This window comes from Esox lucius, chromosome 11 (genome assembly GCF_011004845.1).
Source record: "Esox lucius isolate fEsoLuc1 chromosome 11, fEsoLuc1.pri, whole genome shotgun sequence".
Lineage (NCBI taxonomy): Eukaryota > Metazoa > Chordata > Actinopteri > Esociformes > Esocidae > Esox > Esox lucius.
This window is the reverse complement of record NC_047579.1, coordinates 51,854,364-51,867,707: the sequence shown is the minus strand read 5'-3', so window position 1 is coordinate 51,867,707 and position 13,344 is coordinate 51,854,364. Positions and strand designations below refer to the sequence as shown.

General features: G+C 43.3%; 1 protein-coding gene across 1 annotated transcript in view; it reads right to left on the bottom strand.

Moving 5' to 3' along the window:
* Positions 1 to 13,344, bottom strand: part of caskin1 (CASK interacting protein 1) — a gene marked incomplete at its 3' end in the record, with an annotated part of 104,220 nt that overhangs the window by 15,718 nt on the left and 75,158 nt on the right. The window contains exons 11-14 of the mRNA XM_034295158.1: positions 9,531 to 9,776; positions 3,222 to 3,326; positions 1,169 to 1,287; positions 348 to 429 (exon numbers count right to left, since the gene is read on the bottom strand). Of these exons, the coding sequence (XP_034151049.1) occupies positions 348 to 429; positions 1,169 to 1,287; positions 3,222 to 3,326; positions 9,531 to 9,776 (552 nt within the window). The remainder of the gene's footprint in view (positions 1 to 347; positions 430 to 1,168; positions 1,288 to 3,221; positions 3,327 to 9,530; positions 9,777 to 13,344) is intronic.

Below are 13,344 nucleotides of genomic sequence, written 5' to 3'. Positions count from 1 at the left end.
CCACCCTGTGAACAACCAATCCCCTTCATCTAGCCGGTGAACAACCAATCCCCCAAATCCACCCTGTGAACAACCAATCCCCTTCATATATCCTGTGAACAACCGATCACGTTCATCCACCCTGTAAACCACCAATGCCATTCATCCATGCTGTGAACAACCAATCATTTTTTGTTCCCTCTGAGTAACTGGCCTCCTCTCCGTCCTCCCACAGATATTGGCCATCTGGCAGGCAGATCAGCCAAGATCCTCAGCACTCTGTGTGTGTGTGTCTCTGTGCCTCTCAACCCTCCATCTCTCTGACACTGGCACACACCCTGCAAATACACACATTCACCCACACGTACCTGAAGACAGCTCGACCGACTTGGACTGCTCCAGCAGGTGCTCCTTGGCTTTAGTGGACTGGGACAGCACAGTGGCCAGGAGCTGGAGCACATAGAAATAACACCTTTACAATACATCTACCAGGCTCTGACACCTTTACAATACATCTACCAGGCTCTGAACTAAATAAATAACACCTTCATACAACCTTTACCAAGCTTTAAACTAAACAACCCCCTTATGTACCCTTTACCAAGCTCTAAACCGAACAACAACTTTAAATAACCTTTACCATGCTCAAAACTGAACAACACCTTTAAATAACCTTCACTTAGCTCTAAGCTAAAAAAAAAAAACATTTCTTTAACCTTTAGTGTGATTTAAATCTCTCCCTTATTTTCACATACATTCATGTGAAAAAGTAAGCATGTTGACCAATCTATGCCCTGCAATCTATGCCCCGCTTCTCATTATCATATAAGCAACAAGGATAATGGGAAATAGCTAAATGATTAAACTGTTCTGGGATCTAAACATTTTAATAGTGAGATGTTGAAAAATATAAATGTTAAGTAAATGATGAATGGACGATTAAAATATCAATATTTTAAAATGTATTTCATTGACTGGAGACAAAGAACATAATTGAAAGGTTTTCGTTTTTTCAAATCCAGTTCAATAATTTAACTCATCAGATAAACTTTCACTGACATTTCAGATTTCTGGGATTTCACAGATTTAACACTTAAATTCAGTTATGCACTATTATTATTATTATTATTATATATGTGTGTGTGTGTATGTGTGTGTTTAATATTTAATGTGTGCTTGTGTTTCTCACCTTAACCCCCTCTGCTTGTGCATGGAGAATGTGGGTGGAGCTTCCTGCACTCTGACCGCTTCCTGATGACCTCACACTGGTAACACTGCCAGAGCTTCCCACACTACTGCGGTCCCCACCTATACACACACGCGCACACACACACACACACACACACACACGTGTGTTAACTAAGACCCAGGTCGCACTCAGATGTGTTTCTCCTCTACAATGCACTGGACAGCAGCATGATGGCTTCCCAACAGAACGGACTGGGAAATGACAGTGACTGACAACCACACACACACACACACACACACAAGCACACCCACACACACACCAAATAACTGACTGACACATGCAGGCCTGATGACTGACAACAGACACAGAGAACACCGATCCATGCAGATAGAAATATAAAAAATAGATAGAGTAGATAGATATAGAATATGTTAGATGCGGAATATTGATGTTAAACAGACTGCATATAGATCTCTTGATGATGGATGTGTTAGATTAGATTGATAGAAAAATGGATAGTGCCCTCCGTAATTATTGGGACAGTATGAATTTTTTTCTCCTTACGTAACGTTTTCACATTTAGAAATGACAATACTGTTTATTCAATGTCTCTCTATGTCAAATCTAAAGGTATTGCCTTGACAAGGGTTTCTGGGAAGTTAAGCCATCACATCAGCTGTGCAGTGCTGTCACATCAGCTGTGCAGTGGCGTCACATCAGCTGTGCAGTGGCGTCACATCAGTTGTGCAGTGGCGTCACATCAGCTGTGCAGTAGTGTCACATCAGCTGTGCAGTAGTGTCACATCAGCTGTTTAGTGGTGTCACATCAGCTGTGCAGTGGTAACAGAGCTGTCAATGTCCAGTCTTGATTCCATGATTTACAATTGCCTTTAGAGTCCGCAATTGGTGTTTGTCGAAATGAGGGCTAAAGAGGTGTCAAAGAAGCCCTTCAGAGACTGTAAAATCAGAAGAAACTAATCTGACGGCACTTAATTTCACAGCTAGAACACTAGTTATCCTTTCATCGTTCTTGCCAGTTCTTATATTTCTCTGTACTTTCTGCTTGCCATCAGTCTGGTACATCCTTGTCTGATCTGTCTATAATATATTTTTATGAACTCAGCAGATCTCTTAAAAGCCATTGAAGGACATTCAGCTTTTTTCTAAATCCAATCCAATGTTGCTTTTGCCTTGTGCTTGGGATCAAAGTCCTGCTGAAAAGTTTTCTCCATCCATTCTTCTTTCAATTTTAACACGTTGCCCAGTGCCTGCTGATGAGAAGCATCCCCAGAGCATGATGCTGCCACCACAATATGTCACTGTAGTAGGCATGTTGTGCCTTGAGACAGGGCAGTGTAAGGTTTGATCCACATATAGTGCTCAGAGTTTTGGCTAAATAGCTCTGTCTTGGCCAATAACTGGGTAACTGGATCCAACTGTGCATTTGCAACATTTTATCTCTATCTTCTGTAGAATGCTCTTTGGTCTTGATTTTTCTTCAGATTCACAGCCTGACCAATGATCATCCATAGTGGGGGTTTTATCCAGAAAATGTGACAGCAACTGACAAATGGCAGTGATACATTTTGAGGGCAAGAGATATTTATAGATGCATAATAGTGAGATGACAGACAGGAAGACAGATAGAAAGATGAAATAGATTAAGATGACAAAGCGAAAGATAGATAGAAATATAAATAGTTGATAGAAAGAGGTAGATAAAGATAATATATAGATATACATAGATAGAGATCATATATTTATATACATAGATAGATATGAATAGATGATATAGATGGAGATAGATAGATAGATAGATAATATATCGATGACAGATGGTAGAGGTGGATGCAGCAGGTACAGCTGGGAAAGACCAAGGTACAGGCTCTGATCAGGCAGGGAGCTCTCAGGAACCCCTAACCACTGATTGAAGGTCAGATATGTGATCATTTTACTTCAGAAAACGCCAGGATATTCTGATCCTAGATCTGTGGTTAAGGGCAGGGGTCATGGTTCAGAGGTCAGGCAGGGCTGCGCGTGGCGGGCGTGTTACCTGGCCCAGGCTTGCGCAGCACCCATATTTCCTCGCTGGAGCCACCCTGGGGGCCGCAGGACCGGGTGGGGGAACCGTGAGTGCTGGCCTCTGAGCCGCGACAACCTTCAACACAGAAACCACTGTTAACCGCTAACCCTGCTCAACTAAACTGGCCTTAGTAGCAACTCCCCACTCTAAACTAGCCTTAGCAGCTAAACACCATGCTAAAATAGCATTAGCAGCAACCCCGCCCATGCTAAACTAGCCTTAGCAGATAAACCAACATTAAACTAGCCTTCGAAGATAAACCCATGTGATAGATCAAGTAGCTTTGGCAACTAACCCATTGGGAGCAACTACCCTAATCAGCTAACCCTAACGCTAAACTAGCCATAGTAGCTAATCCCTGGGGATAACTCTGCCTTAGCAGCCAACCCTCATCTTGAACCAAACTTAGAAACTAACTACTGGGGCTGAACTAAAGAAATAGGCATTACAAGCTAACCCCTAGGGCTTACTCATTGCATAGCACTGACCAGCAACCTTGAGTCCAAACAAGAGACAATTGCTAACCCTAAAGCTAAACTAGAAATAAACGCTAACTTCTCATTTGTGATCATCAGTACGGCATTTAGCTAACCCTGCTACCATGAACAGGTAATCTCGAACTGTCAAACCAGCCCCACCACAACACCAACCAGCAGACAAAGAGGTGGGACGGTGTTACGTACGGGGAGGCAGGAGGACAGGGAACCCTAAACTACCATTCCTTTGTCTTTAGCTACAACATATCTTAGCAACACACACACACACACAAACACACCACACACGCATATATACAGCATATAGTATATACATTACATAGATATATGAGAACATTTATATACCATTGTACATAAATAGATAATTGCGATATGTATATCTATCTGTGTATGTACATACATATGCCAGAATGTACATTACATATATAATACATGGAGATAGAGTATTATATATGATATCGAGTAGGTTGGTAGGTTGTTCCGTGATGAGCTGCAGGAGTGCATTAGGAGAATATAGGATCATGGCCAGAATACACAAAGCCTCTCAGGAGTGCTGATATAAAATATTTCTTTCATGTATTATGATGTGAAAGACTGATCTAGAACCTGTCCCTGTTATCATATTCATTACAATATAAAGAACTGTTACAGAATCAGATCTAGAACCTGTCCCTGTTATCTTATAATAAAGATAAATAAGACTAAACTGTTCCCAGACCAGTACTCTGAACCTGAGAAGCAATCTGTATTCAAGCCATGGTCTAAACCATTCCTGGGCTGAAGAGAGGGTTATACACATTGCATACACTTTATAAAGTCTTTACAGACTCTTCATACACATACTATAAAGGCTTTACAGACTCTTTATACATGGTTTACACTGTCACAGACAACCTTACCTATTACATATTAGAGATAAGACCCATATCAACCTTACCTGCCATCAGAGATTAGGACTGAGCCTACATACTGAACATAATCAGAGTGAGACGTTCACTAACAGCCAAAACATAGGCAGACACTAAAGTCAATACATACAATAGAAGTGGATAAAGTGCTTCTACCAGAGAGATTTGGAGCTACAATTTGCAGTACTATTTGTAGTGGATACCCAGTAGTTTGTCCATTGGGCTGCACCACTATGGTACTTTGAAAAGAGTACTGCTGTCCCCCTGAGTAGCATAGGAATGTACTAGTTAGTTCAAATGCTTGGCAGACACTAGTTGTAAAATATGTAAAAAAAATCTGTCAAAGTATAAATGGAAATCATTAACGTATATTTGATATTTCCCTTACCTTGGGTTGTGTCTGGAGGCCCATGGTATCACAATCCATACTAACCAATTGTTTCTGTCGGCCTTTTGTCTGTTTTCCTAACCCAGAGTTAGCTTGGTTCAAATCAAATGAACTGAAACCGGTGCAACACCATGGCAAAACCTGCATAGCAATCAGACACTTCCTTGAAAACATTCCAAAGTTTGGGGTCACTTAGAGATGTCATCGTTTTTGAAAGAAAAGCACATTTTATAATAACATCAAATTGATCAGAAATGCAGTGTAGACATTGTTAATGTTCTAAATGACTATTGTAGCTGGAAACGTCTGGTTTTCAATGGAATATCTACATAGGCTTACAGAGACCTATTAGCAGCAACATTCAGTCCTGTGTTCCAATGGCACATTGTGTTTGCTGATCCAAGTTTATCATTTTAAAAAGCTAATTGATGATTATAAAACTGTTTTATAATTATGTTAGCATTTGTGGGTTTGATTACAGGCTCAAACGTCCAGAAACCAATAACCTTCTTCTGAAACTGGGTCATGTTCTGAGAAATGAAGGCAATTTCAAGTGAGAAATTGCCAAGAAACTGAAGAGCTCTAACAACGATATGTACTACTCCCCTCACAGAACAGAACAAACTGGCTCCAACCAGTTTAGAGGAGTGGGAGGCTCCAGTCCGAACTGAGGAAGAGGACAAATACATTAGAGTGTCTAGTTTGAGAAACAGACGCCTCACAGGCCCTCAACTTTGAGCCTGTACTCGAACCCATAAACGCTGATGCTGAAGATACTGAACGAATCTAAAGGAGGACAGTTTTATTGCCTCTTTAATCAGCACAACAGTTTTCATTGGTGGAAACATCGCAAAAGGGTTTTCTAATGATCAATCAGCATTTTAAAAGGATAAACTTGGATTAGCAAACACAACATGCCATTGGAACACAGGAATGATGGCTGGTCTGTTTCCGGCTACAATAGTTATTTACAACATTAACATTGTCTACACTGTATTTCTGATACATTTTATGTCATTTTAATGGACAAAAAGTTTGCATTTCCTTCAAAGACAAGGACATTTCTATGTGACCCCAAACTTATGAACAATAGTGTATGTTGTGATTTTCGCAACAACATTTTTATTTTCAATTTTGCAGATTCTTTCTATGTTTACTCTTTTATGTCAGTTTTGTTTACAAATTGTATCAATATGCAAATGAATGTCCTACTCCTAAGTGATGGAATTTCATTCGCCTTTGGTTCTCTTCTCTGTGAAAGTGGGTCACGATCCCCCAGTGTAAAATGTTAATCTCATACTTGTAAGTTGTGTTTACGAAATTCCTTGATTGCCTCTAAAATTGTTAAAACATTTCTAAACTTCAAAGAAGAGAATAGGCTACATAACTGACTGACTGACTGGCTGAATCCGGTCTGCAGCTAGCCTAGTACTGTTTTAGTTCTGTATTCGGTGCTTCATCTAAGAAACTCTCAAAGAGGTGCTTCATCTAAGAAACTCTCAATGGATTCGGGACAGGCAATGTCATCGCCCAAGCAATGTGCCCTGGAAGCTGTGCACTGTGGCTCTGCCAGGGACATAGTGCCAATTCGTACAAAAAAAATCCACAGCAGTACACAATTTAAAAAAACATTGCTACTGACGCAACAAATTACAAAATGTAGTTTGAAATGCCTGTAATTGTAGTTTGAAATGCCTGAAATTGCCTGTCTCTTCCTCTGCATCATCACTGTCCTCCAACCATCATGATCATCTCTTCCTCTGCATCATCACTGTCCTCCAACCATCATGATCATCTCTTCCTCTGCATCATCACTGTCCTCCAACCATCATGATCATCTCTTCCTCTTCATCATCACTGTCCTCCAACCATCATGATCATCTCTTCCTCTGCATCATCACTGTCCTCCAACCATCATGATCATCTCTTCCTCTTCATCATCACTGTCCTCCAACCATCGTGATCATCTTTTCCTCTGCATCATCACTGTCCTCCAACCATCATGATCATCTCTTCCTCTTCATCATCACTGTCCTCCAACCATCATGATCATCTCTTCCTCTGCATCATCACTGTCCTCCAACCATCATGATCATCTCTTCCTCTTCATCATCACTGTCCTCCAACCATCATGATCATCTCTTCCTCTTCATCATCGCTGTCCTCCAACTATCGTGATCATCTCTTCCTTAAGCACTCAAACTGGTTTTAAACAATCTGGCTTCCTGGTTACAAACAGTCTACACAGTTAAGAAATAACTTGTTATTTATTTAAGTCAGACAACAAGCACTGAATAATGTAGCAATTCATTGTGGCAGTGAAATGTCTTTAAATAATATATTTTTATTTTGACAGTTTTTAAACTGGTTTACCAAAAGTTAAACTGAGTGGGAAGTGTCGTATTGGCAAGTGCTGGAATGCTTGGTTTATTAACTATTAATGAGAGAAACCAAATATCCGCGGAATGTCCATTTTAAAACTAACTTAACCTGGCTGGATTGGGGAAAGTTGTTGTTGCTCCAATTCCCATTGCTTCCACATAAAGAATAAGTTCTAGATATTCTTTTTTAAACCTTACTCAGGGCTGGGGTGGACGGAAACAAATGCTTATTGTGGATTTTGACACCGCGGTCCTTCAGACACAACCCAAGTTAAAGGAAGTTTCAACAAACTATGATTTATGAACAAGCTATCACTTCAGTTCATGGTGGGAGGGTCCATCTACAGTGAACACTCCTCTATTTCCCCGTTCTCCCTCCCTCTTTTTGTCTGTCCCTCTCCCCTCCCTTTCACCCTCCCACCCAATCCTTCCTGGCTACTGTGGTTGTATAGGCTGTTGTCTGGTTCTTTTCCTAAGGTGTGACATTCAGCAGTCAGGGAAACATACAGCCCAGCCAAGTGGAGGTCCTCCTAACGTTCTGGGAGTAGTGACATTCTAACCACTCTTTTGTTGTATGCAGAGCAACATGCACGTTCAGACTGAGAGGGTGGTATGGTTAGGACAGGGAGAAGAGGAGGAGTAGAGACTTATGGTATTTGTCTGACACCAGAGGACACACCCGCTAGAGGACACACCCACTAGAGGATACACACACTATAGGACACAGCCGGTAGAGGACACACCCACCAGAGGACATACCCTCTACAGGACACACCCACCAGAGGACATACCCTCTACAGGATACACCCACCAGAGGACACACACAATACACGATACACACACAACAGGACACACCCACTAAAGGCCACACCCACTGGAGGACACGCCCACCAGAGGGGACATCACAGGGAAAGAGCAAACAACCAGTTTGTGTGTGTGTGCGCACGTTTATATATGTGCATTGGGTGTTTGTTCGAGTGTGTCTCTGCATCTGTTTGAGCATGAGATTGTTTGAAAGTGAATTTTTTTCTTGTCCCAGGTTGTCCATTTATGAGTAATATAGTGTTGTTTTACTGTCACTAGGCAACCCTATAGGAGTTACCATATCAAACAACCTTTTCGGTCTGACAAATATACCTATAACTTGCAGGTCAAAATCAGTGACACATTGTCTGGAACTAGCACTAGCCCCTGCAGTGATCCTAGCCCCTGCAGTGATAGTAGCCCCTGCAGTAATACTAGCCCCTGCAGTGATCCTAGCCCCTGCAGTGATAGTAGCCCCTGCAGTGATAGTAGCCCCTGCAGTAATACTAGCCCCTGCAGTAATACTAGCCCCTGCAGTGATAGTAGCCCCTGCAGTAATACTAGCCCCTGCAGTAATACTAGCCCCTGCAGTAATACTAGCCCCTGCAGTGATAGTAGCCCCTGCAGTGATCCTAGCCCCAGCAGTAATACTAGCCCCTGCAGTGATAGTAGCCCCAGCAGTAATACTAGCCCCTGCAGTGATAGTAGCCCCTGCAGTGATAGTAGCCCCTGCAGTGATAGTAGCCCCTGCAGTGATAGTAGCCCCTGCAGTGATCCTAGCCCCTGCAGTAATACTAGCCCCTGCAGTGATAGTAGCCCCTGCAGTGATAGTAGCCCCTGCAGTGATAGTAGCCCCTGCAGTGATCCTAGCCCCTGCAGTAATACTAGCCCCTGCAGTGATAGTACCCCTGCAGTGATAGTAGCCCCTGCAGTGATACTAGCCCCTGCAGTTATACGCTACGTCACATTCTAACACTGATTGGAAAAAGGATGTGGGGACAAAAACAAGAACAGCAAAACCAAAAATAACTTAAGTTAAAACAGATTAAATAAACCACAAAAAAAACTGTACAGATGAGTAATCGAGAATATAAATCAAACTGTATCTGAGTTAAAGATGAATAAACCAGAATATAAATTAAACATTGTTCTCCAGAAAACTTCAAGGGATGATTGAATTAGATTTCGTCTTAGTTTTCATGTAGATATGAATAGAATACCAAAATCCCTTCAAGCTTTGGGAAAGATAATAATAATTATAATAACAATAATAATCATAATAATAATAATGAGGGGGCATGTACCTGGGGGGGCGGGGAGTGTGTCACCTGGGGTCGTCACGGGTGACCTGTTATAGCCAAAGGAAGTGAAAAGTGGAAGCAGTGGCTGATGGGTATGTGGAGGAGGAGGAGGCGGAGGAGGCAGGATATGGAACTGATGGAACGTGTCGTTGCCGTTGACGACCGCTGAGTTGGCGGGGGAGACCGTCGGCGTGGGAACGAGCTGTATCGTTTGAAACTGTTGGGTGTTAATGACTGTGCTCGGCAAACCTAGATACAATCACCGTGACAATGACACGACAGCAAACATACAAAAACAAAATACATGTAAGAGAAAGAAAAAAAATTAAAAACAACAGACACCTTGAAATCACTAATTATTTAACACAGTAACGTTAGAGAGATGAATGATGGAAGAGGGAAGAAGGAGGAAGAGAGAGGGTGGATGGGACGGTGGGGGGGGGGGGTTCAGGATTATGAGAGGACAGACGACAACCTGGTCTGGCTGTAATGTATCTTAGACCACAGAACACATACACTCTCTCTGGGAGGTGGGGGGGAGGCGGAAGGGGAGGGGGAGGCGGAGGTCGAGGGGGAGGGTGAGGGTGAGGCTGAGGTGGAGGGGGAGGTGGAGGGAGAGGTGGAGGGGGAGGTGGAGGGGGAGGGTGAGGGCTTTAAGTCTATGGGTTTGAGCATCTGGACAGAAATCCAAAGGTTGCTAGATTGAATCACAGCAGCCAACAATGTGGAAACTCTGTTGTGATTTCTGGGAGTGACTCTGGATATGAATAAAAGAAAATATGATGAAGAGATGGGATGAGGGGTAGAAACAGATGAGATGGAAGAGATGAAAGGGATGGGTGGTGCAGGGTTGTGATGAAAGGGATGGGTGGTGCAGGGTTGTGATGAAAGGGATGGGTGGTGCAGGGTTGTGATGAAAGGGATGGGTGGTGCAGGGTTGTGATGAAAGGGATGGGTGGTGCAGGGTTGTGATGGAAGGGATGGGTGGTGCAGGGTTGTGATGAAAGGGATGGGTGGTGTAGGGTTGCGATGAAAGGGATGGGTGGTGCAGGGTTGTGATGAAAGGGATGGGTGGTGCAGGGTTGTGATGGAAGGGATGGGTGGTGCAGGGTTGTGATGGAGAAGATGATGTGGTGGAAAGTGTAGATAGAGAGGATGGGGTGGTGGAAGGTTGAAGGGAATTGGAGATGGAGAAAAGAAAAAGAGGGGAGTGGGTAGTGGGGATTGGTGATGGAGGGTATAAATAGAGGAGAGTGGGTAGCAGGGATTGGTGGTGGAGGGTATAAATAAAGGAGAGTGGGTAGTGGGGATTAGTGATGGAGGGTATGAATAAAGGGGAGTGTGTAGTGGTGATTGGTGATAGAGGGTATAAATAGAGGGGAGTGTGTAGTGGTGATTGTGATAGAGGGTATAAATAGAGGGGGGTGGGTAGTGGGGATTAGTGATAAAGGGTATAAATAGAGGGGAGTGGGTAGTGGGGATTGGTGATAGAGGGTATAAATAGAGGGGAGTGGGTAGTGGGGATTAGTGATAAAGGGTATACATAGAGGGGAGTGGGTAGTGGGGATTAGTGATAAAGGGTATAAATAGAGGGGAGTGGGTAGTGGGGATTAGTGATAAAGGGTATAAATAGAGGGGAGTGGGTAGTGGGGATTAGTGATAAAGGGTATACATAGAGGGGAGTGGGTAGTGGGGATTAGTGATAAAGGGTATAAATAGAGGGGAGTGTGTAGTGGGGATTGGTGATAAAGGGTATAAATAGAGGGGAGTGTGTAGTGGGGATTGGAGATGGAGGGTATGAATAGAGCAGAGTGGGTAGTGGGGTTTGGTAATTTAGAGTATAAATAGAGGGGAGTGGGTACCAGGTGGTAGATGGGATAAAGGTCTGAGGGGATAAAGGAGTGTTCAGTGGAAATTAGAGGGGATTGCTGGTAGAGGGGATAATGGGAGAGGATAAAGGAGTGGGTAGTGGAGGAGAGGGAATTGTGTGAGTGTAGAGATACAGGGGAGTGGGTAGAGATAGAGGGGAGTGGGTAGAGATACAGGGGAGTGGGTAGAGATACAGGGGAGTGGGTAGAGATACAGGGGAGTGGGTAAAGATACAGGGGAGTGGGTAAAGATACAGGGGAGTGGGTAGAGATACAGGGGAGTGGGTAGAGATACAGGGGAGTGGGTAGAGATACAGGGGAATGGGTAGAGATAGAGGGGAGTGGGTAGAGATACAGTGGAGTGGGTAGAGATAGAGGGGAGTGGGTAGAGATACAGGGGAGTGGGTACTAGATGGTAGAGGGGACAAATGTCTGTGGGGATAAAGGAGTGTGTAGTGGAAGGTAGAAGGGATTGGTGGTTGATGGTAGAGATAGAGGGGAGTGGAGAGAGGAGGGTAGAGGGGATTGGTGATGGTGGGTAGAGATAGAGGGGAGTGGGTAAAAATAGAGGGGAGTGGGTAAAGATAGAGGGGAGTGGGTAGTGGAGGAGAGGGGAGTGGGTAGGGATAGAGGGGCGTGGGTAGAGATAGAGTGGGTAGAGATAGAGGGGAGCGGGTAGAGGGAATTGGTGATGGAGGATATAAATAGTGGGGAGTGGGTGCTGATATATATATAGGAGGGTAGAGGGGATTAGTGGTAGATGGTAGAGATAGAAGCAAAACAGGTGAAACAAAACTGATAACAGAAAAAGCAACATTAAACATGTTGTCCCCCACAAATTTACAAAATGTAGGATGGAAAATCACTCATATTGTATTTATCACCATAAGATTGGAATGTCTGGTAATTGTGATGTCTGATGATATTTGGTGATGTATGATAATGTCTGGTGATGTAGGATAATGTCTGTGCATGATAATGTCTGGTGATGGTGATCTCTGATGATGTCTGGTGGTGTCTGTTGATGTATGATAATGTCTGGTGATGTATGATAATGTCTGTGTACGATAATATCTGGTGATGGTGATCTCTGATGATGTCTTGTGGTGTCTGCTGATGTATGAAAATGTCTGGTGATGGTGATCTCTAATGATGTCTGGTGGTGTCTGCTGATGTATGATAATGTCTGGTGATGGTGATCTCTGATGATGTCTGGTGATGTATGGAGATGTATGGAGATGTAGTCTGGTGATGCTGATGTTTGGTGATGTATGATAATGCCTGGTGATGTTGACGTTTGGTGATATCTGGTGAGATCTGAAAATGTCTGGTGTTGTCTGGGAATATCTGGTTAGGTCTGGTGATGGTGACGTCTGATGATGTCTGGGGATGTCTGGTAATGTCTGGTTGTTCAGTTAAGAGGCAATGATGACAGTCAATCAGTCAGGTCTCAATAAGACCCAGCTATTTGTGCTTGCATCTCACAACGTCATATTTAGTTTGATAAAGTTGTGACTCGCCTGAGAATATACAGAAACACAATGCTTTCATTGACTGTGCTGTAGATATCATCCCAGCTTAAAATTGGATACACTGTCTAGCTACTTGAATACACGACTGCAGTGCCTAAACACTTCCCTCTCCTCATTTCAGGACAGAGAGCCAGCGTGCCGTGATTTGTGTCGGCTGGCTGGCAGGGAACAATCTCCCCTATGAGCAGGAGACTATATCCCTGCAACGCGCCGACGGTTATGAAGGTTAACAACAAGTTATTTCTTTGAAGGCTGCCATTTTCAGTCATTGTATAAATTCTAATGGTGTAGTGTTTATGAGTGCACAAGATACTTTCTCAGGTGGCTTAAGACATTTCCACAGAACCATCCTTCATTCATTTATTCCTAGACATCACCCAATGTTACGCCTTTAGGTTCAACAGGACAGGGACCTTT